This window comes from Ursus arctos, unplaced genomic scaffold (assembly GCF_023065955.2).
Source record: "Ursus arctos isolate Adak ecotype North America unplaced genomic scaffold, UrsArc2.0 scaffold_37, whole genome shotgun sequence".
NCBI classification, from domain to species: Eukaryota; Metazoa; Chordata; class Mammalia; order Carnivora; family Ursidae; genus Ursus; species Ursus arctos.
In genome coordinates, this window is record NW_026623053.1 from 14,497,408 (window position 1) to 14,525,243 (window position 27,836).

At 42.0% G+C, this 27,836-nt stretch overlaps 1 protein-coding gene across 1 annotated transcript in view; it reads left to right on the forward strand.

Annotated features, from left to right (window-relative positions):
- NPAS3 (neuronal PAS domain protein 3) overlaps positions 1-27,836 on the forward strand; it is an 816,434-nt gene that overhangs the window by 565,253 nt on the left and 223,345 nt on the right. The window contains exon 6 of the mRNA XM_057306389.1: positions 21,614-21,703. Within this exon, the coding sequence (XP_057162372.1) occupies positions 21,614-21,703 (90 nt within the window). The remainder of the gene's footprint in view (positions 1-21,613; positions 21,704-27,836) is intronic.

Sequence of the window (27,836 nt, forward strand, 5' to 3'; positions counted from 1 at the left end):
TACACAAATCAGTGTTTCACGTTGGCATGCTCAAACAGGAAGCTTTTAGGGTGTATTATTAATAGTAAAGTGGTAAGTATAGGTTTCAACATAGGCATACACTTTGGCCAATTGTTTGAGAACGTGGCTAGCTCATAGAGCAATGGCCATTAATTGGAACTGCAGTTTCCTTACATTCAAATCAAAACCTCTTTGAATATTCAATCTATATCTATGCCAGGGAGACCATCAGCCTTAAGTCTCATGTTGGGAGAGCCATCATGGGGGTCAGTAATGCTGTTCAGAGAGCAGTGCAGCTGAGAGAGAAGCATAAAGGAACACCCAACCATGATCACATATATTGGGCACGACACGTTTCAGTCAGATGGAGTAATTGATTCACTAACTCTTCAATTTTATACCCAATTCCCAGAACTCCGCTATGAAGCCACCAATGCCCAGAGAGTAGGCACTCACTCGGCAGTAGACAGGAAGAGTGATGATCTCATACGCAAATCAAGATACCCATGCCTCGGGGAACACTCTTGTGAGACGTGCCACCAGAGAAGAGGGAAAACCAGGGGTACAGGGCATATGGTACACGGAGCACTGCTCACCTGGACAGTCTGAGTTAGCAGCTAGAGTCTTGAGCTGGTCCGTTAGCCTCAGCCCGGTGGTTCACGTAGCTTTTGACTATTAACAAAGCTTTACGCTCCTGTGACCTCATTTCAGGTTGGGGTGTCGTGGGCCGTAAACCTGTGTGGACCAGTTTTCATTTGAACACCAGGAAATGAATGAACGAGTCTTCTGTATTGTTTTAGACAGTCGACAAAGAAACTCATGTATTTCTGTAATGTCATGGTTGTCCTCATCCCATTGAGTTTCTCCCAAGCAAGGCTTGTAGCCCCAAGTTCTGAAAGGACCTGCTGCTTAAAGACACCACACACACACACACACACACACACACAATCACACAGTCACACAGTCACATAGTCACACAATCACAATAACACTGGAAAAGGAATCGTTTAAGACTGAAAGGCTCTTGAGATTCTGGATCTCAGTTTGGTCAGAGGTACGTGGCTACAGTCAGACCATCTTCTCCCTGCTCTGCTGTGCTGTTAGCCCACAAGGGCCCAGACCAAGAATAATAAAGCTCCAACATCCCTGCATTCAGCATTTTACAAATCTCTTTGGAACAGAAGAGTAAATAATTTCTTAAACAGTTTGGCTCTTACAGTAGTCAGTCTTGGACAGCTGTCAACAGGAAACCCCAAGTCATCTAATATTAAACTCCGAGATCACAGAGGGACCTGTCACCTAAACCTTGACATAGGACCTATGAGAATTATTTTTATTTTTATTATTAGAAAGCACTGACAAGTATTTGGAAAAGCTGGGGAGACCTAGAAGAATGGATTCCCATTTCTCCTAAATACCGTCTTCATTCACTTACTTGAAGGCTTGTTTAAAATAAGACCGTTTTTCCTCTCTTAGTAACTTGAGAAACATCCGTTGCAAAAATCATTCCCTTGTAATGCAATCCTAGGACAATGTAGCCACGACTATGCATAATAATTGTAAGAAATTATGTTTTTTTTCTTGAAAAAGTCCTGGAGCCTTACCCACCCCAGCATGCTGCAATTTATAAATCTGCCATCAGTTCACTTAAGATGATAGAATTTCTGTGACAAAGCATTTGTGACTTTGTCTTTTTATACGTGGTCTGGAGTAGTGTACTATTTTCTTTATGCATGCAACCTTCCCAGGATCATCTAGCTGATTCTTTTTTTTTTTTTTAAAGATTTTTATTTATTTATTCGACAGAGATAGAGACAGCCAGCGAGAGAGGGAACACAAGCAGGGGGAGTGGGAGAGGAAGAAGCAGGCTCATAGCGGAAGAGCCTGATGTGGGGCTCGATCCCAGATCGCCGGGATCACGCCCTGAGCCGAAGGCAGACGCTTAACCGCTGTGCCACCCAGGCGCCCCCATCTAGCTGATTCTTATTCTTTATGTCTCCTACGGTGGGAGGGGACTTGAGGAAAGCATGTTTACTCTCAGGGGTAGAGGTGGGTGGGGAAAGAGATCATGTAGGGGAAGGAACCTATCCCCCCACCCTCCTACCCCCATCTCCCTGCCATCCCCCTGCTTCCTCTTGCAGATTCCCAACACCACTCTCTGCATTGACTGGACCCAGCCTGAAACCGTGGTCCCAGCCCTGCGGCCCTGTCTGATCCACTTTTCACTGAAGGAAGAGTCTGCCTCGAGCCAGAGCTGGGAAAGTGGAGGGCAGGGGTTGAGGGCAGGATTTTTTCGATCCCCGCTGAAATCAGAGACATACGAACCTGTACTCTTAAGAGGGAGGTGATATGGTCTCCCAAGAAGGCAATTAAGCAGACAAGGAGTGTGGGAATTAGGGATCAAAACTGTGAGGCGAACAGGTTGAGTGGTCTTAGACAAGTTACATTTAATCTCAGAGCCTCATTTTCCTTACTTCAAGCAGGGGCAGTGTTGGAATTAATTAATTTTGCAGGGTGCTTGGAGATCCACGATCAGAGACTAGAGCAGGGCAGAAGGAGGTTTTGTGTTGCTGTTACTCTTGTTCCTAGAAAAATGAAAGCTTCCTCATTTTTTACCACCACCCCCCAAACCCCCATACCGGACAATGAGAAAAAGTAACCTGTCGGCTTTATCAAGTATTCACGTGCATTTCATTGAAACCTTGCCTCAGCCGTGTCTCTGAGCACAGATACTGGGTGATTTTGGTAACATTTTCTGTGGGACTGAGTTGCAATGATTTTATTCTAACCTTCCTGTTATTTCGTAATTTTATGCAGGGCTGATGATGTCACTGTCTTGGAGTTGGTCTTTGGTGGTTTGGTTTTTTAGGATATTCTTCATGCCTTGTCATGATACTTCTCAAGGCAGCTCCGTGAAACTTGGCGGAGTCCCCAAAATTTGACCTTAGGACTGAAAAGGGCTAACGTTTCTGAGGCTGACCACCACCTCAGCCTCTCTCTGCCCTGACCCCTTTCGATTTCTTTCCTTCTTTTCGGCAGAACACAAATTTCCAAGTTGTGTGTGTTTGCTTGTAAATACACTACTCAGCTGTGTTCCTGTCCTTTGTGTCAACAGGAAAATCCCCTTGTTCTATGTTTAGCTTGAATAATTACCAAACTGTTTGTAATTAGAATGTGAGGATGTGACCTCACAGCAATTTTTTCATTTCCTTTCTCTGTATTTAATACATTTCAGAAACTGAAAATACCAAATCTGTCCCTTTTTTTTTTTTGATGCTTATCAGTAATGGAAACATTGCAAAACAATCAGCCCAATACCTATGCTTTGTTCATTTATTGCCTTCTCTGAAGATAAATTGACTGTACTCAACGCTCTTCAGCATTTTTCTTCACCTAGATATTATTGCCTTGTGCGGCCACCCCAAGGTGACTGTTATCACTTAATTAAATCCTTGCACGCTGGGAAGAAAAAACAACATTGTTCCTCCATAACCCCAAGGAGCCTATTTTTAAGCCACTAAGCCTTTTCCCTGTTTTATTAACTTATTCCTGGCTACAACAAGACATACTTTTGTTGATGAGCAAAAGGTTGTATTAGCTTTTTATTTTCTGGGTAAACTTATCTATTCTCTGGGAAGAAGGAAGAAAAAAAAAAAAAGAATGGACATTACAAGGGAAGGGAAAAAATGGGAATCTCTTCAACCTCCCTGGTTCTAGTAAAGGTCTCTGTAAACACCATGCTGGAAACTAGAAGCAGGGGATTCAGGAAAGGGAATGAGAAAATAAAATGTAAACATCAAACGAGAACAAGACTAAAAGTAAAATGACGTGTCTGTCTATTGGGGGAAGCATGCAGGGTAGAGGACACCACTTTCAAGCTAAGAAACGAGGCATAGAAGTTACATGGGTTTTTTCGTTTGTTTGTTTTTTTAAGGAAGAAATGATCTAGTGGCCCTTCCTTTTGTTGCCGCCTAGAGTAACATCTCTTTATTAACCTTTTGTTTAATGTGCTTAGTTTTTTCCCCACTCAGGTTTCCTTCTTTACCTTATGGTATCAGGCATCCATTATCAATGCGCCCCAGTTATGTTTCAAGGCATCAGGGAAATACCACTGGGGTATATTGAGGGGTGTGTGTGTGTGTGTTGCATGTGGGGACGTGTGCGCACATACGTGTATGTGTGTGCGTGCCCATGGGCTAGAAGTAGGGATGTACGACCTGTAGCCCGCAGTTCTGAGTGCAGCACTTAGTATCAGAAAGTTCAGTTGCCACAAAGGAAGTTATGTGTTCACACATAGGAAATTATGTACCTGTTAGTTTGTTTCTAGTCCGTTACATCATGGGCCAGAAAATGGGTTGTCACTTCTAAGATTTGGACCCAAGCAAGCATATGTGTTTATTCATGATGGTAAATCATTTTACCACACGCTGTGGTCACCAACAGAGTAAATGCTGCTTAAAGCTGTAATATTGGCAAGAGTAGTTGATGCTGTGACAGGCTGGGGCTGGATAGAGACCTGGTTCCTATATAGTTAGATAATTAAGATATCTGAACTGTCACCGATCATTGCCCACAGGTTACACATTTCCCAGCTTCATACACAGAACACACGATTGTGAACACTGGCTCACTCCCTCTTAGGGTGCAGGATATGTTCGGTGGCTCAGTGTATCCATCTCGGAAATGGGAAAAGCACAAACACCTCTAGGATGATGTGAGAAGGAGCCCTAAAACGCCTGTGAAAATCCGTTTAAGAAAAAGGCCATCTGTCCAAACACCAGGAGTTGTTTCTTGCTTGGTGCATAAGACCTTCCATTGCCTCCTTGGAGCGACTGAGAATCTTCATGAGTTGCTTCTTGGATTCAGGTCAGATCTGCAGTAGTTTCCATCTTGCCGGCCAAATGGACGCCTGTGGGGATGTGTATATCTTCCCACTCGCTGGAGTGGACTGGTTTACTTTTTTCCCTCTGCAGGTTAATTTCTTTCCCTTTATAATAGCATTATAAATATCTTACCGAGGCAGGTTAGAGCCCTTCGAAGACAGTGCCCTTTGTAGCAGCCGCCCATTTGACTTTCACCTTGAACAGTGTTCCTAGTGTCCCGATGAAGTTAGTAGGGAGGTATATACGTATTGGGCTTCAAATTCCAGTTTTGTTGGTCAGAAACTCTTCATGGCCTTCTCCTGACAACTTTAGAATACAACACAATCACAAAGTGAGTGTCATTTACTGTTTGTCCCCCTCCCTCTATACCTCCTTCTCCCTTCTCTCCAAGTTCAGCCAGGGTCATTCTTAAGCCATCCTTCTCAGCAGTGTATCCTTGGCCTTCCAGAATGTCAGATCAGGAGCCAACCCAGCTGTCCTCAGTCACCCATTTTTGTTCTTAATAATCTTCCCTGTTGGGAAACCCTTCCCTTCCCACCCGGATTCTGCTGACTGCATTTGCCCTTCGCGAAACAGAAAGACTGGTTGCCAGCCTCTGTGGAGGGAGCTGGCATGAGCTCAGTCACCCCTGGGGCTGCTCTGGCCTGAATAATCCAGTCCATGTAACCGTTCTGCCAGAGTCTTATGTTTCAATTACCTAATCATTTTTTCAGCTCCCTTTTGAACCCTCTCTAAATTCTTCTTTTTATAAAGCAGTGAACCCCAAAACTGAATTTACTTAGGATCTGAACAGTGCTGAATAAAAAAGAAAATTAACTTAGAATTCTAAAATTCAGTGTTGATGGTTCCCATTTGCAGACATTTAACTTAAAAATATTGATTCGATGAGTTGATCAGTTGCCCCATTTAGAAGAAGAATTGGGTGGTGTGTGTACACACAGACACGCAGACACACACATACAGACACACACACACATGGTGGGAGCAATGTGTTGGCCATTTGCAGAGCCCTAGAGTACAGGAGACGCTCCCTAGGACACCGTGATCTCTGCTTGCTGAGCGTGAGGCAGCCAGCAGCCTTAAGTCTCTCTCATACCTCAGAGTATGGGTGTTATTTGAAGGTAAACAGAGCTAGACTGAGGCAAAATTGTCAAGCGGATGCAAGACTTTAGCATGAGGCATTTTCTGTTTCCTTTCCTCACCAGCCGCAGACATGGCCTCCTTCCCCACGCTGGTGAACAAGCCAGCTAGTGGTGTGCGCCTACAGGAAGTAGCTCGGGACTCAAAGCATGCGATGGACAAAGGGAGGGCCCCCTAGTCTCTGGTTTCCTCCCCGCTCCATCTCTCCCTGCACTCTTATTGCCTCGGTTCTCATATGGAACACAAACTGAGTTTGAGGAGGCTTGAGGACCCTCTCCTCTCCAGTCCATACCCATTTTCATCTGCTTCCCTTTATACTTGAAGAGGAAACAGTGGAAATAATACATAATCAGTATAAAACCGTTACAACATTAGTATATTTAATAGAAGCTTACTAATAAGAACATATTACTGTTATTACCTCCGCTGCTTCAGTATCTAGAACATTGCCCTTTGTTGCTTCAAAGTCTTAGAGATTTTACACATGAGTCTGAATGACTATTCAAATACAACTGATTTTTCTGGGACTATTAGATGTCTATTTCCAATACCTTTGGAGCAGAGCAGAATTGCCTTTCTGTGTATTTGCCCAGTACTTTTTATTGTATGTATATTATTGAGGTCGAAAAGGGGAAAAATTGCCTGGGAATCAACCCATATAAAGCAATGCACCTGTGGAATGGGGTTTACCTGGTAGATTGTCATCTGCCAAGGTATGGCTTAAACATACCTCGAAGACTGTCAGGTCCTGCCACAACCTCTCTGTTGGCTGAGGCCACAATCAGAGAAAACAACCACCATCTCCTTGTCCACGTCTGCTTTGGACATGGCCTTGAGCACACTACCTCTCTGCCCTCTGCCCCAGGGAGCTCAGTGTGGGGGAACAAATGGTGGCAATTTGATGCCAAAAAGTGAAGAATCTCTGCCGTGAAAAAATACGCTCCTAATCCTCAGGGTCACTGTATAGTAGAGCAGATTGGATTTGAGTTCCTGCTTTACCACTTACCATGTGATCTCAATTTTCCTCATCTCAAAAGGGGATAGTGATAGTATGTACATCAGAGTTAGGAAGTGAGGATTGAGCTGGGTTAGTCAATGTAAAGTCCTTCTCCCAGGGTCCAAAACAGGGGCCACCTTAAAAATGGTGTTGCTGATAAGCATTCACACACACACACACACACACACACACACCCTAGAATTGTTCTCATTTTTAAATGACTGTGCTTATGAAACTAAAACCATTTTTATCCTGTTTTTATGTTTCTTTTCTTCTTGTCAACATTACTATGTTGTGCAAGTGTCTCGCTCTATATTTCCTTAATGTGTCTCTTTCTGGTAACTTCCACAATCCCTCAAGGTCAATGAAGTCTTCTTTCCTCTTACAGATATTCTGTCCCCAGCTTGTCCCCAACTTTATTAAACATTTTAAAAGAAATATTTATGACCAAGGTGGAATCTCATTTCAACGAAGAGTCCTTTTCTCGCTTGCCCCTTTAAGTTCACATCTAACTTAGTTTTAGTGCCCTTTGTAAATAACCGCTTCCTCCAAATGTGCATTTCTCCTTATGCAGGTTAGAAGCCACTTGTGTTAGCAAACACTCTAAGGCAGCATCTCAAGTCGAATAATAACCACTGTGGGTGCTGTTTATCAAATACCTACCATGTGATGGCCCTTGTACATGCATTTATTCTAATCAGCTCGACAACTCTATTGAGTAGAATAACTAATGTATAGATATTATTCTGTATATGCACATATGAGAAAACAAGCTGCAAATTCAGAATTCCATCTCGGGTCTGTTTGAGTCCAACGTGCCTGTGTTCTTTTCCACTGCCTCTTGAAGACCTTGAAGGACTCTCATTTCAAAGCTGGGCATAGAACTTGTTCATCTCTGGCCAGATAGGCTCTTTAGCTTCACTGAAGGAACTGAGGAGACAAGGCCATCATTGTCCCATCTCCTTGACCATTGCTCCGAATCTTAGAATCCCTCTGAATCTGACCAGAGTCTTTCTAACAGAGTCATGTCTCACGTTGAGGATGACTAGAGTATAGAATCTAGAGGGACCCCTCTGTAGTGCCAGGTCTTTGAGCCATGAGCTGTGGCCTCTGGCAGGAGGAGCATTTCTCTCTGAGCACTTCTCAAGAACTGTGGCAGGTGTCTGCCTGGTGAAAGCTATAGGATGCGCTCCCTGGCAATGATCAAGTCACCCTGGTCTCGGCAGTACTACGTGTATCTGCCTAATACATCTCTTATTCCTTTCCTAATCCTCTTCTTTGAAGGTTTCTACAAAGCTCTCTGACTTTGGAAGACTCCTCTGTCATACCTCTTAAGGCCAGGAATCTGTCCCTATAGCCCCCTTTCTGGTGCCTCACCTGAGATTTGGATGATACCCAGACCCCCGTTTTTTTGTTTTGTTTTGTTTTTTATGAGCACCCTGGAAAAACTCTAGGGAGAGATCTGAAAGGAGTGGTTCTCTTTAAACCACTTCAGCTGTGTGTTACTATGTCAGCACCTGTTGTTCACTGACCTATGCAGAAAAGTGACAGGAAGGGTCCTAATGTCCCAGCGCACGTCACCCGGCCTTAGGTACTTCTGCTTGGCATCTCTCCGTACCTGAGTGTTTGAGCCTAGATGGTCTCTTGTGTAATTCATTTGCGCTGTCTGGTATGACAAAAGGGGACGTTAGTAATATGATTCCTTCAAAAAGTTGCTGGATAACCTGCTATACCCACCTTTCTCTTTTGTGTGTCCCTATAAGGCAAAAGATTCAGCCTTGAAGGAACAAGTATATATGACTCATGCCAGAACCCTAGATTTTGCTGTATGTACTAAGCCTTTTGAGACAAGGATTTTTAATCCTGTTCAACGTGAAGGTTTTGTATTCCATCATGTTATTGGAAATTTTAATTGCGATCGTGTAGTTCAGCGTGTTAAGGGAGCCCGATATAAGGAAGGATTGAATTTGGAAATATGTGGAGTGAGTTTCTTTCATTCATTGCCTGTAAGGGTGTGTTACTTACACCTTGCTGAGATTATGGAAAAGAGCCAGGCTCACTGCATTGTGGAATATTGATAATAATGTCATTCATTCACCATTACACTGTCTTGGTCTCATTAGCTCAAGTGAAATGAAGGGTGTTGATAAACTATGGAGACCTGTGCCAACATATAGTCCGTCAGACCTGCCTGGTAGGTCACAACCGTGTGCCATTAGGCCACGTCTGTGTGCTTTTAGGAAATGACAAAATAGTACTGTCTATACGCTTTCATGAAAGGTGCCCATTATGGCAGAAAAGAACCAGGAAAGGGATAAAAATCTGGTGGAGAGGACCAGCAAATGTCTTAAGCGAGTGTGATTACCTATAATAAGAATAGAAGGAACACACAGAAAATGATAACAGCTTAAGGTTCTGTTTGTAACACCCTTAATATATTTTTTATTTGCTTTGGGATAAAAGTCTTCCATTAGGGCACAGAGGCCAATTTGAGTCTTTAGGGGCTCAGTCCTTTAGGGGAACCCCCTCTCCAGCGTGCAAAGCATTTAAGTAGAAATTAAAGTAGGTCATCCTATTGCTAAGGAGAAGCCCCCAAGCAAGACAATAAAACAAATCTTACTTGTTGGAAAAGGTCAAGACTAGAATGAACAAATTTCATTGGAGGCAAAAAGAGTCTATCCCCAATATTCAACCACACAAAATTTATGCTGGACTACACAAATTTGGAGCCATTCTTCATCTTCAAAATTTGTTAGTAATCATTACACATCCATGAGTCCTCCGTACCTATGTATAAACATATCCATGGTTGTTTTACTGCCCAGGGTAGTTTCCACATAAAAATGCATTCAGAACAGGATTGTGGGAACATAGGCCATGAAACACAGCACACATGTACCACCACAACCATACCATCCCCGCAGCCATCAGCACCTCTTGCACCAAATGGATGAATATAGAATGCAAATCAGTAGGTGAAAAGAGAAGAGGGGAAGAAGGAAATAGAGAAAAAAAATGAAAAGGGGGCTGAAATGATAACCTAGACATGGGGGAGAAGCTGTTGATTCAAAACCCGTGCACTGCGGTTTCCAAGGTAATCCCAGGTGACGTTGTACTTCTCACTTTTTTCAGGTTTCTATCATTCGTGGGAAGGCTGATGTTTACTTAGACTCTAATATAGGTCTGAGAAAGAGTTTTAATGAGGATTCATCATTCATAAATTATTAGGGAGCTAAGAAAAATATTATCTTAACAATGAAAATAAGTTTTAGTTCACATACCCGACCCTTAAAGGAAACCAGGCAGTGGGCCAACTGAAAAATCAGGCTTGGAATTTAATCAATATGCTTGCCCCTTCATACCACTGTTGTTGGCGATTTGGATGCCTTTGACAGAGAAGGTTGGGAGAGACTAAGTGGGAGGTGACAGTTGTGGCTGAAGGTATTATAGGGTTATTTGGTAGAGGCCACTATAACTTCTATAGACTAAATAGAATTTTAATAAGTCTAATAGTCATTGAGAGATGGACTGTCATCCATCGAACGCATTGAATGGTGGAATATATCCATTTTCAAATTATTTTTGTTCTAACATATCTTTAGCTATTTAAGTCAAAAGAGTGGGTAAATGGATCATTGTGCACATTAGAATTAGGCTGAGACTATTGATTCAAGGTTTCTAGTGAATGAATTATCAATACGGCCAACTGCAAATTTCGTTTGGAATTACTGTGAATTGGCACATCAGTGCATTCGAATAGATCATGCATAACCTAGATTATTGTTAGAGCGAATCCCTTATAGCTATTATATAACTTCAGTAAACCACATGGCCCCAAGTCACTGGAAACACTTGATCTAGTGATTCCTCAGGTGCGTCAGGTATTACAGCCTGTAATACAGTAAAGTCAGTTGTGGTGTTCCGTGGCACTCTGTGCCAAACAGCTCAAGACAAAGTGCACAGTGAGTAAGTTAGACCTGCCTAGGAGGCTAAAATATGTGCTGCCTAGGAAAAAGTGGAAAATCAAGGTCTACCATTCTCTGGCAGGTATCTGGGAGGTCATTTCCTGGTCTCTGACTTCACCAAAGAGTCCAGGGAAGGGGAAGATCCTGTGTGTTGAGAGCACTTGAGGACAGGAAGGAAAGGAAAGATTGTCGGGGCAAAAACTTTTGACACCTCCTTCTGTCCTGGGATATGTATGTGGTGCCTTGTTAGCTCCATAAAATGGTCCATCCTGTTTGGTAATTGTAAGAGTCCATGTGAGCACCTTTAAAATATATTTATCTCTAAGTATCTAGGAATCTCAAAATACATAGAACAGGTGTGTTCCTGAAAAATTGACCATTTGGTAACAGCTCCTGTATTGAATCTAATTTGCCCTTTGCCGCCCACTGTACATTACTCTAGTAAAAACTGTAAGACAAGCCAGAACTATACCTTTCAAGAGCTTTTTAAACAAATTTGAGCACCTATTTTAAAACGAGAAAAAATCTCAGCGATTATTTGATTTATCAGTCAAATAGCTTCAATGGAAAAGAGTTGAGTCTGTCATTTTTGCTGTCCCATATGGTGGGTCAGAAAGGCATGGAGACAGTAAGCCCAGTAGTTTCCCCAGGTAGGTACATTCTTTGCCTTCTTCAGATTACCTTAACGTAGCTATTTTACACTCACAGTAGTCACTTTAGACTTTATCTTTGTGTTCCCGTTAGTTATACTCCTCTGTAGACAACTTCAGTCCCATGATTCCTATTAAATCTCAGAGATTTAGGTTAAAGCATCATTTGATCCTGGAAATTCAAACAGTAAAATAGCCAGTTACTCCTCTGTGATGGCTAGGAATTCTTTTTCAGTCAGGATGGTCACTGAAGTAGAGCAGAAAGAGGAAGAAACTCCAAACTCAGTTAATTTCATTTCCTTCTTTGCTAATGTTTTTCTCCCACAAAATTTCCACCACCAAAAACCTCATTGCCTGGCCTGGTTCTTCCATTCTCTTCCTGAATTGGACTCGGTGGAAGCCAGGATCCACAGCCCAGCACCACTGCTTTTAATTGCATACATTTAGACTGTCATTTAATGTACACCTAGCAGATTTGGTCCTAGCAAATTTCATATGCTGAACTGCTCTCCTTCGAAGGATATCATCTAGAGATTCTCTGAAGAAGACTTCTTAGGACATGAGTCGTTTGGCTTTGTCTGTATGCAAGTGTGTTAGCAAACAATAACCAACAATCTCCTCTGCTTCCTGTGTGTTAAATAGGCATGTGGGGTTAAAGGCAGAAGCGTTTCCTTGAAGCCCTGAATAGGATGCGAGCTCTGTGGACAAGTAGTATATGCTGGTCTTTCTCACTAAGACTCAGCGGCCAATTGCAATGAAAGGAGAGCCATAGGAAGCAGGAAACCCAGTTGTTTATCCCAACATCATTCAGCCCCACCTTCCCAATTCTGTCAGAATAATTGATTTTCCCATAAATGTGTATCTCTGCCTTGTATGGAGCTAAGGCGGTGAAGCGGTGTAGCCTCTAAACATTTGAAATGCACAGAAAAACCAATAGGAAGATTTCAATATTGTAAATGTAGGACCCGGAAGAGGTGTAATTACTTGAAAAAGATTTCAGAAACAATCCTCGGCATTGCCGATTTCTGGAACTAAACTCTACTTTCTGTTATCAGTTCATCATATTTATAGCTGTATGTGGGTCTAGTAAAAATTAATTATTAATTATGTGAATGATAAATAAAGAGAGAATCTAGTTACAGTGATTTCCGGAAATTAACATCAAAGATTTTCATGGCCCACACGTTTTCCCAACCAGAATTCCTAAACTACTATCTTAGCTCAGGCTACCGTAACAGAATACCACAGACTGTGTTGCTTAAGCAAAAGACATTTATATTCTCACAGTTCTAGAGGCTTGAAATCCATGATCAAGGTGCCAGCATGGTCAGATTCCGTTAAGGACTGTATTTGTAGCTTGCAAATGGCTATCTCCTTGCTGTGCACTCTCATGGTCTTTCCCAAGGGCGTGCCCATGGGGAAAGAGATAGCTCTCTCTTCCTCTTCTTATAAGAGTATCAGTCCTATTGGACTAGGACCCCACCCCGATGCCCTCATTTAATCCTAATTATCTCCTAAAAGCCCAGTCCCCAGATACTGTCACCTTGGGGGTTAGGGTTTCAACATACAAATTTGGGGGGATATAATTCAGTCCATGGCAACTGTATTTGTGACAACCAAGTTCCTTTCAGTACAAGTGTTTTTAATACCTTTTCCCTAGAGATACCAATAAACGTTTCCTGAAATGAAACTCATATGAATGCATCAGATTAATATCTGAGGTCGCTAAATGGTCTTTTAATATGCTAAATTCATTATAGGGTTCTTTAATCACTGTTACTACCCCTGACACAAACTCCTTACCTAAAGGAATACAGGTACAAAACTTTTATTATTTTCTCTTAAGGAGCCTATTTTTTAAAGTTACCCACTGCCCAGTTAAACAGTCGGTCATAATCAGCCATAAGAGAAATAGCAATATGGGTCTACCTTGTTATGATCGAGGATGTACTTCCAAGCAAACGTGACTGCAAAATAAATTTCTGTAGAGTCATCTTACATAAAATAGTATACTTCTACATAAAATAGTACATAATATGCCAGAAGGAGAAGGAAAAAGCCCTAAGTCTCAATGAAAAACTTTGGGACAGGAAATGAGCTCCTGGTGCTGGCCAGCCCAGTGGCCCATGGGTATAAGTGCTCAAGGCTTGTCCTGGCCATTGCTGCTGGGAGGTGTGTTTCTCCTAGCAATTTTTTTATTAACCGTGGGGTCTCTTCTCTCCTTTTAAGCATTAGCCCCTTCCCCCAACCCATGAGAATTTCCTTGTGGTCTAAAAGTCTCTTGACTGTGCATTCGCAAATTCCAAAAAGGTAAAAATGCGAGCTGATGGACGTGTTCGTTAACTAGATGGGAGGGATCCCACGTGTATGTATAGTGAATCATCACAATGCTTACTGTAAATATCTAACAATTCCGTTTGTCAATTATACCTCAGTAATGCTGAAAAAATACACATTTCATCAATGCATGCCTTTCCTAAATCACAGACAGCATATGATAGGCGTGAAGTTTTGTGATATCGGACAGGGATCTCCACCTCGTACAGAGCGTATCCCAAGCTGGAAACTGCCTTTGCCCTTGCAGCTTTTTGTTTTATCAAGTTAATTTCTAACTCTGCTCGTTTGCTTAGTCTCAGATCCCACAGATGATTTTTCTTTAAGAAAGTAGCTTGTGCAGGCTCCTGGGTGGCTCACTCACTTAGGCCTCTGTCTTCAGCTCGGGTCGTGATCCCAGGTTCCTGGGCTCGAGTCCCACATCGGGCTCCTTGCTCAGCGGGGAGCCTGCTTCTCCCTCTACCACTCCCCCTGTTTCTGCGCACTCACGCTCTCTCTTTCTCTCTCTGTCAAATAAATAAAAATATAATCTTAGAAAGAGAAGAGAAAAGAGAAGAAAAAGCAGCTTGGGAGTTGGGACCTTGCTCAGCTTTGTGAAACCTCAGCAGGTACGGCCCGGTGCATAGTGAGCACTCCACAGTTGTTTTCTGAAAGCATCACACTTACACAGTAGGGACAGGAGACTCACTTCTGTGGAAGGAAATGCTTGAGGAAGCGCAGATTTTGAGCAGCTCCGATGGGGTGTGAAACAACTAAAGTACCCAGCAGGTAGTCCCAGCATCGGGAGGAAAAAGAGGGATCCTTCTTTCTCAGATCTCCTACTTACTGATGTGTGACATTGCGCCGTGTGCTTAATTTCCCTGGGCTCCGGCTTCCTTTTCCGTAAAGTTGGATTAAATAACACCTATCTAGGGGCCTCAGGGTGGTGTGGACAGTTCAGCATCTGACTCTTGGTTTTGGCTCCAGTCATGATCTTGGGGCCATGAGATCGATCCCTGCATTGGTCTCTGTGCTCAGCGGGGAGTCTGCTTGAGGATTCTCTGTCTCCCTGTCCCCCCCAAATAAATTAACTTAAAAGTTTTGTAGAACGCAGACAACTTGAAAGACACCTGGAACCCTGTGTGTGACCAAGCTCCATGAGTACCCAAAGCAAAGCAGTGACATTTTTTTGGCTTTTCAGGACTAGTACAATGTACTATTTATATTGCTCCCGCTGGCATGGGAGTTCTTCCTTTAACTTGAAAGAGAACCCTGAATTAAAAGGGAAGCTGCACAATAAGGAATTAGCTCCCGGATTCTGAAGAGCCAACGTTTCAGGAAATTAGCGTGCCACATACACAAAAAGACGTTTGACTGTGCCAGTGACTATCTGCGCCTTAGCATAACCAGTGGGAATCCTCTCCCTCAGGCGAGCAGCTTGTGAGCAGCACATGGGCACTTACGCCTCGTGGAGTGCCAGTCTCCCAGGACAAGCCACAGATAATGTGGGGTCCGTGTGCTGCCCCCGGTGGCTCGGAGACCCACGTGTGAGTCCACCAAATGCTGCGCCCTGTCTTTATGCCAGAGCCTGTTGTCCATTTGGCTGGATGTTCAAATCGAGAAATCTGTATCCCTCAAGGCTGGATGTAAGGCTTGAACTAGCATCCCAGAGAAAAAAGGTCAGCACTTTGATACACAGCTTCTGCAAAATGGAATTTTAATGAGCAGAAGCAAAACCTGATCTCCTTGCTCAGAAAGCAGATGTCTTTGTTCTTTTCATGTTTTAACATTTCACTAGCTCAACATCTCTCCTTTTATTCTGGTAACTCTCCGCTAAGAACTAAGAGGGGCCGTCTGTGCCTCTCTGCACTGTTTTCTCACCTAAGATGTTTAGATTTATGTGTTTTAGGAAACTCTTAGGAGAGGTGTTCTGAGGCACCACGGCTTGTTGTACTGGAATTCTTTTTTAGTAGGAAAATGCTCAGATGCGACTGAGTGAATCTAATTTGGTTGTGATGGGGGAACATGTGGCTTTGGGTACGTGATAATGACATGAACCTGGGCTAGCCCTCATGTGATCGACTCATGGTGATGGGGACGGGGCAAAGGAAGAGACACGGGAGCCAGAAAGCTCTGGAAGATTCCTAAGAGTTAAAGCCCAAACCTTTGATGTCTGCTTTCAACCACTTTGAGAAAAAATACTTGACTTAGATTCCTACCTCTAAAAATAAAGCTTTTGTTTCTGCACAGTGCTTGATTGTTAAAACTCAGAATGCAAAGACAAAATTTGGGAAACTTTTTCTTCCCCATAAACAGATACATGTGGGCACTTCTGGGCATCGTCCCAGGCTCCTTGAAGTTGCCGGGAGTCCACATGTGTGTGCGTGAGCAGTCTAGCATCACCTCCTGCGTGCAATCAGAGGGCAATATGGCATTTTAATGAGCTCTGTCGAAGTGTTATTGTATCCAAAGGCCAAAAAATTTAAGAAACATTTTTGTCTTTCTAACTCTTTTATCTGCTGCCAAAACAGAGTGGAAAGATAGGTATTGAGCCCTGTTCTCACTCTTCAGGGCAGGCTTTTTCTGTGCTTGACTTATTCGCTCAACTTCTTTCATGATGATGGAGGCATGGTTCCAAAGCAGGCTCCCCCATTTCCAATGCTAACCCATTGCTCAGAGAGCAGAAGACATTTTTTCATACAGCCTCTCCTTATGAACAGCGACGATATCTCAGCACTTTAAAAATACTCTTACCTAGTGGCTTGCAAGCCTTGTGCTGACATCCGTGTTCTGTTCCTGCTCTAACAGGATTTTGTCATAACAATGAAAAACCCTGGGTTTAGGGAGAAAGTTGAGTGTGTCGGAGACTGTCCTCTCTCGGGGCTGGGTATTTTCTGCATAGTCGGAGCCTGAATTAGGAGAACATCACAGATGCACGGCGCATTGGGCATGGAGCACATGCATGCACTTAAATCACGTGGATCTTACTTTTTTACTGATGTAATTGTGAAATATGTTCCTTTTGCATTCATAATTAGGGGGTGGAACAGATGGTGAAGGCTTAGTTTAAAATAATCTGTCATTAAAATAACCTAGCCTACTGGTAATTCTTCACTCTAACTGGAGTGAGGTCATAGGAAAAGAGTTTGGGTTTGTTTTTTTTGTTGTTGTTGTTGTTTCTTGTTTTTTTTCTCTTCTGCATTGGAACGTGGAAGAAAGAACTGCTAATCTCAGAGTGGTTATAGACATGAGAATTACCCTATAAGGGCACCATAGTAAGATTCCACTCTGTGAGATTTGGCTGCGGTGGAATATGCAGGGGAAAAAAAAAAAGGAAGCAGAGACAAAACTACTTTGACAAATATAAATCCATTTAGCACAATGCATTAAACATTAGTGTACCTTCAATCATGAAGCTATAGTTAGTTTCATACCCTGCAAGGAAATAACCTCATCATTTGACAAATACTGTTAGAGGCCCTCAGCTTTTGGGGTTAAGAAACTGTGCCTTATACTTTATATGTTACACTGATGTCAGGGGATATAAATTATAATTACAGGCATTATTATTCAGAAAGGCTGGGGCTCCCGACTTCTGCACCCAAGCCTCCCTCCTGTATGTGCACTCATAGACTTATCAGGATGTGACAAAGGAAATCTCCTATCAGCCCTGTCAGGATGGCTAAGAACTGGTTTTAGTAATAAGAAAACTGTCTTGATGAATCAGATACTAGCATACCTTTAAAATGTCTATTTTACTGTTTCTTCTAAGATTTTGTTCTCCATCTGCTTTGAGGAAAGCAGATAGATTTCAGCATGGCTTTATAATAAATCTTCTCAAGGAGGGACTAGCATTAACATTTGGGTAGGTTCTTTTTCATCTTAATCCAACCTTAGTTAATAATCAGAAAATTCTACATAGTGAGTAAGGAGATGTAATTAACCCTTTGACCCCAGAATCTTAATTGGCGCCTGTTGAAAACAGTGGGCAGTTAAAAAAAAAAAAAAATTAAAAAGTAGCCTGCGGTGATTAAAAAAGCTTGGAATGTAGTAGCTTTCTTGAATCCGAATTTTTAGAAACTCCACAGAACTTTCAGATTTGGTTCCCAAGACTAACGAATTGGATGTTTCCTTCTTCCTGCCACCTTTTAAGACTGAAACACACACATTAAACCAATATCGATGCTACTCTTGAAACTTTCCTAAGCAGCTGAACAGAGCTAACTGTGGACAGGAATGACCCCAGTCAGAAGGGAGTGGCTGTGTGAAGGGCAACCTTGCCAGTCTGCGACTGACCCGGGTTCATATCCCATGTCCTTATTTGAAAGGTAATCACAAATCTGAGTTTCGGACATTCATCTCACACTATCGATACAATTGACATGATAAATATAAAGGTAAAAAATATGGCTAACCCGTTTTTTGTTTTGTTTAGTTTTTTGTTGTTGTTTTTTGGTTATTTTTTTACGTCCGTGATGACAACTAATCTGACTAGTTGTGTTCTTCCCACACCAAATTGGCTGTTATTTTTAATTGAATTGACTGGACATTCTGTGTCATGTAGACATAGACTCATTTTAATCTCACCAGGAAACTGGAACATGTGTTGAGCCTCTGCGTTGCCAAACAAAACTGGCCAGTTCTTAGATCGCTGCTGTTTAATAGCATCAGATGTTTTGCCTCCAGAAGATTTTGTTTCCTTGCTATCATGCCCAGACATCCTCTACTGTTTTAGTAAATACGAGAGATATGAACCTAATGTTACAAAAGCACGCTCCCTTTCAGTGAGAACGTAAAGGATGTGTGTGGCTGGCGAACGTCCCGCACGAGATGTTTTGGAGAACTACGAAAGAATCTAGTCTAACTCTGGTCTTGCAAATGTTAGGAGCTATCCCAGGCTGTGTTAGACGTCTGTGGCGTCAGAATCTGCGAATACTCTAAGAGCTTCATGACCAGGACTCTTGCAGAAGACAATTTCCATCCCTCTTAGTCATCCTAGCATATGTGATCTAAAGGAAGGAGCATCGGGCTTGGAGGTAGAACTGGCTTTGCTAAGTCTTGCTGGAGCAGTTGTTAAGTGTCAGCCAGATGAAGAGGAGTAAGACCTTGCCCGCTGTTGAGAAATTCAGTCCTCTTGGGAGTTGGGAGTTGAATACGCCAGTCAGGACCATACAGTGTCATAAATGCTTTCACAGCATCACTGGTGGGGCAGCAGATTTAATCCTACCTTTGCCACCAGCTGACTGTATGATCTGGTCCATGCACTGAACCTCTCTGTGCCTCAGTTTCCTCACCTGTAAAATGAGGGTTTGGAGAACAGGAGGTTATCTCTCTGCCAGCTCCATCAGTCCTTCCTTTTCTCAGTCAGCCTTTCAGTTGTCATCTGTTGCCATAAAAGGTTCTCCGGCCTTCTCTGTCTCTTTCTCTGTAATCTGACAGCAGCACTGTAAGGTTTGGGGAGACGGCTCGCATAGCTCCCTATGATTGTACGCCGGAACACGGCCATTGGGTTGAGTGGAAAACCTGTCCATGGGGAAGGCTTAAAGGGAGGGGGGAGGGTCTTAATCTTCATGAGTAATCCTCGGGAGATCTCTTGTGCGAGGTAAAGACATGTTGAAATGAGATCCTTCCCAAACTTCCACAAAAGAAACTTCTGTCCCTTGCACTAGTTCAAAGCAAGATTCCAAGGGGCCACACTCCAAGCTTGAAAGGTTGCATCTCACCAGGCTCTCAAAGGGGTGGCAGTTTGGCCAAAGGGAAGGAGTCCACTAAGCAGTATTTTGTTCCCTGTCTCATAGCTGATTCCAGGAGAGATATTACGGAGCAAGGTGACAAGGTAACCTCTTGCGGGAGTGACTTGTGAACTCTCTTGTCATCCCACTTCCTGTCTGTCTCCAAACAGCGGGATTCTGTCATCTGAATAAATCGTTCAAAATCAAGTGACGATTTTTAAGTCATAAGCCTCGTCTTAGTACAGTTTAATTTCAGAAATGCTGTGACCATTTCTTCCCATTCATTTACACATATCAGTCAGAGAAACTTTGTTTTTAGTGGAGGCAGTATTGTCATTAATTCCAACTGTCACAGCTCGAATCCTAACTCCATCACTAACTAGAGACAGGCATGTCGCCTGCCTTCACTAAGCCTCAGTTTCCTTGTCTATAGCATGTAGATAATAATTAAATTACCTCAAATGATACTTGTGAAAATTAAGAGATATCACATGCAAACTGCTTAGCATGTATTGCTTAATAAGTAGACAATGTCCTGACCAAAATCTTGTCTATCATGTAATTCGTAATGTAATCATGTAATGTGACATTTGAAATGTTTTCAGAACCCACCTAATCAGAGGAGGAGATTGGGTGCTACCCACAGTCTCTGACCAGTGGGGCTCTGAAAATGGGTCAGGGAGCATGGAATCCGTGTGTGTGTGCGTGTGCGTGTGCGTGTGATGGAATCCAAATATACATACATACATACATATATATATATATAATATTTCATATATATATTTAGAGCTCCAAAAAAAGTTCAGTATTTTAGGCAGCTGAGCTTATTGCTGAAATTTGAGACAGTCCATGCTTCTACCTGAATTTTACATGCTACTTCTACCTTGCCATACTGAAGAATTATGTCACTAATTGAGTGTTGCCACATGCCTTGTTCCCAGCGTGGGTTTCCTGTTCTTCCAAACTCACAGCCTTTGTAAAAACCACTACTCTTTGAAACTTCTCTTCCCGTGCAAGCAGTACTTGGGCCACCTGCCTGGTTAGAGATAAATACATAAAGCGAAACAAAAGACGTGAGGAGGATGGAGGGTATAAAATGGCACTTGGACTGCAGAATTGGAAACAAACGTTCTCTCCATCTGAGTGGTACATGCAGTTGGGGTCCACGATGATCGACACCACCCATCAAACTGACAACACAGCCCTCCATTTGGAAAGTGGACAAAGGTTTTGGGAGTGACAAATGATGCGTAGCTTCCTTCTCTCCCCATCCTCTTTCTTTTGTTTCCATTTCAGGAGCTGTAATAGAATCTAGACCTATTACAATAAAACCTGAGCATAGAGTTTTGCAAAAAAGGATTACAGTTTGTAAGGTTTGGGCCTGTAATCATTCACCCATAATGTATTGACTTTTCCTATTTGTTGTACCACAATACACTGGGAGTAAGAAGGGTATAATCCTTTATCAATTAGCAAATTATTGATGTCCACAGTAGCTCAAGCGGTGATTTTACTTGCTCTTCATATAGGGACCTGTTTTTTTTTTTCTCTCATTTCATTACAATTTCCATTCCTGTTCGGCTATTTAATGGAGAATCTGGCTGATTTAATCTTCTAAACTACTGAATCCAAAAAAATAAAGGCAACAGCTCATAAAATCATCATGACCTGATTTGGTACATGAATGTAATGTATCTTGATCAAAATGACAGCGACATAAGGAAGTCCCTAAAATAAAGGAAAGCTCGTAGTCTTCATTCAGACCTTTTGTTTGTTCACTTACAGGGTAATGGTAGAATATCTTAGGACTTTTGTTAGACAGGAAGAAAAACAGTGTCTTAAATTCAGTATGTGTTGCTTTGTATTGTTTAATTAATAATTAAATCTCCATCATATGTTTACTAACTGAATTATGTATCTATTTTTTCTGCAGTCCCTGGATGGCTTTGTATTTGCACTAAATCAAGAAGGAAAATTTTTGTACATTTCCGAAACCGTCTCCATCTACCTAGGCCTCTCACAAGTAAGTAAAACAACCATATTTAGATTCTTGACGGTGATTGTGAAGTCTCCTTCTGCCTCATGCTTTTCCTTCTTCAACGGATATTCTGTTTAGCATGAATTATCAAATTTATTCTTTAATGGCTCTACCTGGCTCTTTTCACAAAGTCAGTGAGAAAATTCTGTCCGTTCGGAACGTTCGGAATAAACTCGTGCTCAAAAACTTTAGTTCCCCCCTCCCCATCCCCCCAAGGATCATTATTAATTTATTGAGAACAAATGAAGTTTCTTCCCTCAGTTGTTTTGAACTTTGAAACCTCTGTGCCCGGTAGGAGAGGGACACACTAATAGTGCTTCCCTTGTGTCCTATTACTGGATGTTTATGGAGTACCCTGCATTATCCTGGGAGCTGACACAATGACAGGGAGTCATTTGGAGTCAAGAAATGCTGAAAGAGACCATTAAAATGTGTTGCAAGGAGGGTTCCAGCAAGGATATATTTTGCTGCCTTTGCAAATGCTTCCTAATGCTGAAAGACAATTTCATAAAATAAGATAGCCTTTCATTATGTGTGGTTTAATTACTCGCACGTGTCTGTCAGAAGTTGAAAGAAAAGAAGATGGAGGCAGCTGGGGCAAGGGACAAAATCCTAGATGTTGGTTCTTGATATTCCCCCGGAACACACAAATTTTACTTCCGTCGGATTCCGGGACACAGGCTGCATCTACAGAATGCCAAAATCCCCTGAAGAAAAGCTGGCGATGCCACTAATTATCCAGATGTGGGTTTTTTTTTTTTCCATAAAAATGCTGAACATCTGGGTATCTGTGCCCATACAGGTGATTGGCGGAATTTGACCCTTTTCATCCGGTGGTTTGGCATGAGGAAAACACAGCCTCGGTGGGAGGGATTTTGTATGTATGTGATGGTCTGCCAAGTCAGATAATCTACTTCTCATTCGGTTGCCCCTTGGAGCTAAAGATGGAGATAAGATTTGTCTGTCTCCTCTTAAGCAAGACCCACCCCCGACTCATGGCTTCCGAAAGTTGGCACCACTCTAAGGAGGCACCCAGCACGGCTGGAACATTTTGGCTGTTAGTGAGTTTGCTGGGTAATAGCTAAATCAAGAAAGGCATTGGGAAATAATAAAGAAAGATACTTGGCATTTGAGGAGGGTTGGAGGAGGAGGAGAAACGCTGCCAAATTTGATTATTTACTGTGGAGAATCCAAGCAAGGGTCCGTTAACTCTTCCTTGAAGAACACACAAGCTATTGGCTATAGTTTATAGAGTATTTCTATTTCATGTGGGTTTTAGCACACCAAGTGATAGAACCGGGCTATTGTTAACTCACTGTTAGCATTCTTGCATCTTGTTGAAATCTCTGGTTTTGTAATAGCCTTCAGTAGATTTTAAGCCTTGTCTTAATCTATTTGGGACGGAGTTTTGGGAATCTCCAGTCTGGAAATGGGCACGCCACCATGTTCGTTCTTACTCTGCAGAGCTGGGCACACCTCTGTTTGTTGTTCTGTGGTGCCCATTCATCTGTTTTATGAACAGTATCCAACAAAGTTTAATAAGCCAGTGAAGAAGAAGGATGAATAATTAGTTTAAGCAGGTAAATGCTAATTAGGGAACTCCTGAAAAGCATCCATTATATACTAGCTCAAACACATTTTACAGCCCTGGTTAGTGGTGTAATCCAAATTCTGTCAAGGCAACTGCATTTTCTGTAATTGAGATGTGTATGTTTGCTTTGCATAACAGATGGCTCTGTATGCTTAGACTGATAGCTAGGAAAATAATAATTGCATTATTCTGGCCAAAAGAATATTAGCTCTTGGGTTTTGGCCATTTCAGTCAGTCCTCCTGCCAGCACAGCATATGCACATATATGGATTGGATTTTCAAGGAAATTGATGCATCTGGAATAGTGTGGCCATCTGAAATATCATCTGTTCAAGAAAAATTTGGCTTTAACCCTGTGCTGGTTTCTCCTTAAAAGCAGTGTATCTCACTGCTTTTCTACTGTAACATTAAGTCCATCTTTTCCTAAAATCTAAGACAAATAATTGAGCTTTCTGCCGAATAAAGCAGCTGTAGGCCTGGAACGGTAGCTGGCACCTTCTCGGCAGCCATCGCCTGCTATTTTATGTGATGGGTTTTAAAGTGTGTATCAGTAGGCAGCACGTGGACTTGCCCAGGAGCAGACGCTGGCCCCAGTGTACTGCACGCTCCGTGGTAGATGTGCTCAGTGTCGCCAGCCATGGCGGAACACGCAGGTGGACTATGAGGTACGGAGGGCTTCATCTGGGGGGCGCTGTGCAACTGAAATGATGAAGGATAAGTCACTAGGAAGTGATGTTTGCATACTTCGATGTAGGTGTTTAGCATTCAAAACTAAAGTTTAAGTGTACTTCCAGCTTGAAAATAATCCAGTAAGAGCGCGGTATGTTTTTAAACGCCTAAAGAATGAGAAGAGAAAACATCTATGCCAGGGGTGCCTGGGTGGCACAGCGGTTGGGCGTCTGCCTTCAGCTCAGGGCGTGATCCCGGCGATCTGGGATCGAGCCCCACATCAGGCTCCTCTGCTATGCACCTGCTTCTTCCTCTCCCACTCCCCCTGCTTGTGTTCCCTCTCTCGCTGGCTGTCTCTATCTCTGTCGAATAAATAAATAAAATCTTTAAAAAAAAAAAAAAGAAAACATCTATGCCAAAACTTTGGGAAAAGATTTCCAACCCAGTAAATGTTATGTTCTAAGTCCTAATACGATACTTGACACTTAACCCTTTTCAAGTTTCTTCAGTGTCCTCTTGTAGTTGTCGAGGTACGGGGTCCTCATGGGTGACGTGCTATGTAAAATGTGCTCCGAGTTATTCAGTTAAGTATGTACTTAATCTTTCACGCGCGCACACACACCCTTAATTGAATGCAAACCAAACGCTCTGTTTGTGTCCTACAACTTTAGCTCAGAAGTTACTCCATCAAATTCTAGACAGAGATAAGGAGTCTTTGAAATTATGGTCCCTGGGTTCCTTTTTAAATAGTTCCATTAAATAAAGACAAAGCAAAACTGTAAAACCAAAGACTTACCCAGTGAAATTGTTGAGGAATACTGCGAGCGTGTCCGTTCGTTAGAGCGTAGTTATATCTGCACTGGTAACTCTCAAAATATTCCTTCCTCGGTTTTATTTTCCTTCAACATGTAAATAAATATGGTGGCTTTAAAGTGGCTTATGTTCAGGAAAGAATTAGGATGAACTTTTAACTCGTGAGAAAACTAAGTGGAGAAAATTCTACTGAGCTCTGTTGTATGGTGTGAATATAGAGACAGCCAGAGTGGATTTCTCCTCTACCCTCTGTTGAGTGTAACAGCCCCTGGTGTTCAGTACGTATGTGTGGCAGTTATTCTCTCTGAAGTATTTTCATGTTGTCATGATGATGGGAACGAAGGGATCTGTGATGATGTTCGAACCTCCTCCAGCGACCCTTTTGACTTTGCCAGAGATATATATTTAACTCAACATCCAAGATGTGGTTTCAGGTTATAGAAATATGCACTGTTGACTTGCTTCCCTAGGTAAAGATGATTCCAGTTACTCACCATGAAGCCTTATCTTCAAAAAAGAGCCCCAAATATCAATACTGAGTTTGGTTTGTGTGGGGATTAAATGCTTTTTTATATGTGGTGATAGCATTCAGAGCTGCTAAAAACTAACTCTACTCTGTAGCTATCATGAAATAAGCATAAGTGAAAATGAAGAAAGAAAACGGTGTATTTCCTAGCACTGAAAATGTAGTAAAGATACATAGTCAGATTTTATGAAATCTCTTCCAGGGTATAAGGGGCATAATCACCAAAGGATCCAAAGAGCCTTTATATGATAAATTAAAAAAAAATTCTAGTTTGTTATAGGACTTAGAGAAATATTCATTCATTGGCTTATTACCCTCCTGTTTCCACAAAGGAATTAGTTTACATAAATGTATCTAATAAAAAATAATGGCAAAATATAGCTGGGGTATAAGGAAAAAAAAAGGCAAAAGTCAGTCATTTGTTACCACATAGTAAGAGAACACAATAGTGGCTCTAAGAAGGGATCTGCGTAGTCTGATAAAGCTTCACATTTAGCTGTGAGCTACCTGGTAACCAACGCAAAAAGGGAAATAGAGCCATTCATCAAAAAATAAGGAAGCATTGCTACTTAAAGAAGCAAAGGTTTCTGGGACTGAAGTATAAAAATAAATCTCAAATACAATCTCTGTAGGGGCTACTATGTGGATTATGACATACTGATTTGCTTCCATTGGAGTTCACATTCAGAACAAGGCTGTGTTGACCATATAACAAATATGAACAAACATATTGCAAATCTCATAAGCAGACAGAGACTCTTGTGTTGGTGTGCCAAAGATCATTCTGAGAGTGATTTTCTGACATCTAGGCCTTATAATAGCATTGACTAGTTTGATGGTTTATGTGCTTTTATAAATCAGCTCGCCCTCATCCATACACAAATCCTGCATTTTCTCTTAAATACTGATGAGAAGTTTAACAGTATAGTTGCTGGAGGCAGAGGACATGGGTCTCAGTTAACTGGAGGATAAAAACGGACTGGTATTTTTTGAGAACATTTTTCCTTGAAAGCGGGGTGAGAGACGGTGTTTCTGATCCACACCTGTGCCAGCAAAGAATGTTTTCAATTTAACGCAGAGTCTTATTTAAAATAAAATGGAATCTAGAGCAAACTGGGAAATTAACAGATTTTTATGCTGTGATATCATTAGAAAATACCCTGCAGCCAGCTAACCACTCTCTTGAGATGCTCCCTCATCTCCCCCCAGCTGCCTCCAGTGCCAGCTTGCCTGCGTCACTTCTCACCCAGTCCCCATCCTGGTGGAAGAGCCGTCCTTGTTGTCTCAAGCCAGCCGGAAGGTAGCCGCAGACAAGCTTACAAACTGGCTTGTTTCAGGGCAGCTGCTGAAAGGGGCAGGGTGGTCGCAGATAGAAGGGCTCATAAGAGGTGAAGGTGAAAAGGGGTAAATGATTGTTTTAAATTTGGTCTTTTTTTTTTTTTTAAGCCATGCAGATATATTTAACACCACCTCCTTGCCCCACCCTGTCGTTGTTCATCTCCGTATTGTAGATTTCTCTGCGTTTGTTACATAGAATGGCAAATAAAATTACAGCTACGGCACACAAGTACAAGGTCAAATAAATGACAGAGCTCAGTCTATTTGTGAAGCTATTCTGAAAGGGAACCATGGTGCCAAATGTGGTTTATTTGAATAATAAAGAAGAATTAGATTCCCCTGATAACTTGGCCGAGGGCCAATAAATCACTGGAGGTTAAAGATGCTTTGCAACTGCCATGTCTTTCTTTTGCTTTTCCAAAGTGCACCCTCAACTCTTCCGTTCTACATTTTTCAATGCAAATCAAGTTGAGGTTAGTATGTGGTTAATATTCTCGCTTCCGTGCTTGTAAAAGATATATATATATTGCTTTAGTAGGGTGGGAAAAGGAAGACATTGGCTTTCCTTACAAGTTATGACTCTTGTTTGGCATGGTCACATCCTAGATTGCTGGAATATAAAGACAAAAAAGGTATTCCTTCCACACAGCACAGGGCTTATAATAATGGGGCCACGTGTTCGCGTTTTCTCGGTTGGCGTGCTAATTTCAAGCAACGCTAAGATAACTGGAGTTCCTTGAATAAAGGAATACATGTAGCCCTCCAAAACTTGCTTTGTGACCTCCCCCCCTTTTAAAGGCTTTCAAATGGGCATACCTCAACTTAAAAAAAGAAAAAGAAAAAGAAAAATGTGTAATTTTCCGCAGCTTGTATGTGTTTTTTTTCCCCCCAGCAAGTCTGCATTTTTCTCCTGTACTAATCATAAAAAGTTCATCACTTCTTGGTGTAACAAAGAAAAATGCCCTTTTGAATGTGGAAGCTCTGAGGGTTTAGAGACTATTGAGAAAATATAAGTATCAAAATAATTCAGAAACAGTACAAGGCCCAGTGGCACATTATCAATTTACAACATTTAAATTGATAAATGCTTGGTGGTGAAGGCCTACAAGGGCACTTTGAAAAGCAAATAGCGACCTGGTGAAGAAATTGATTTTTCCCCCCCGAAAATGACTGCATGATGC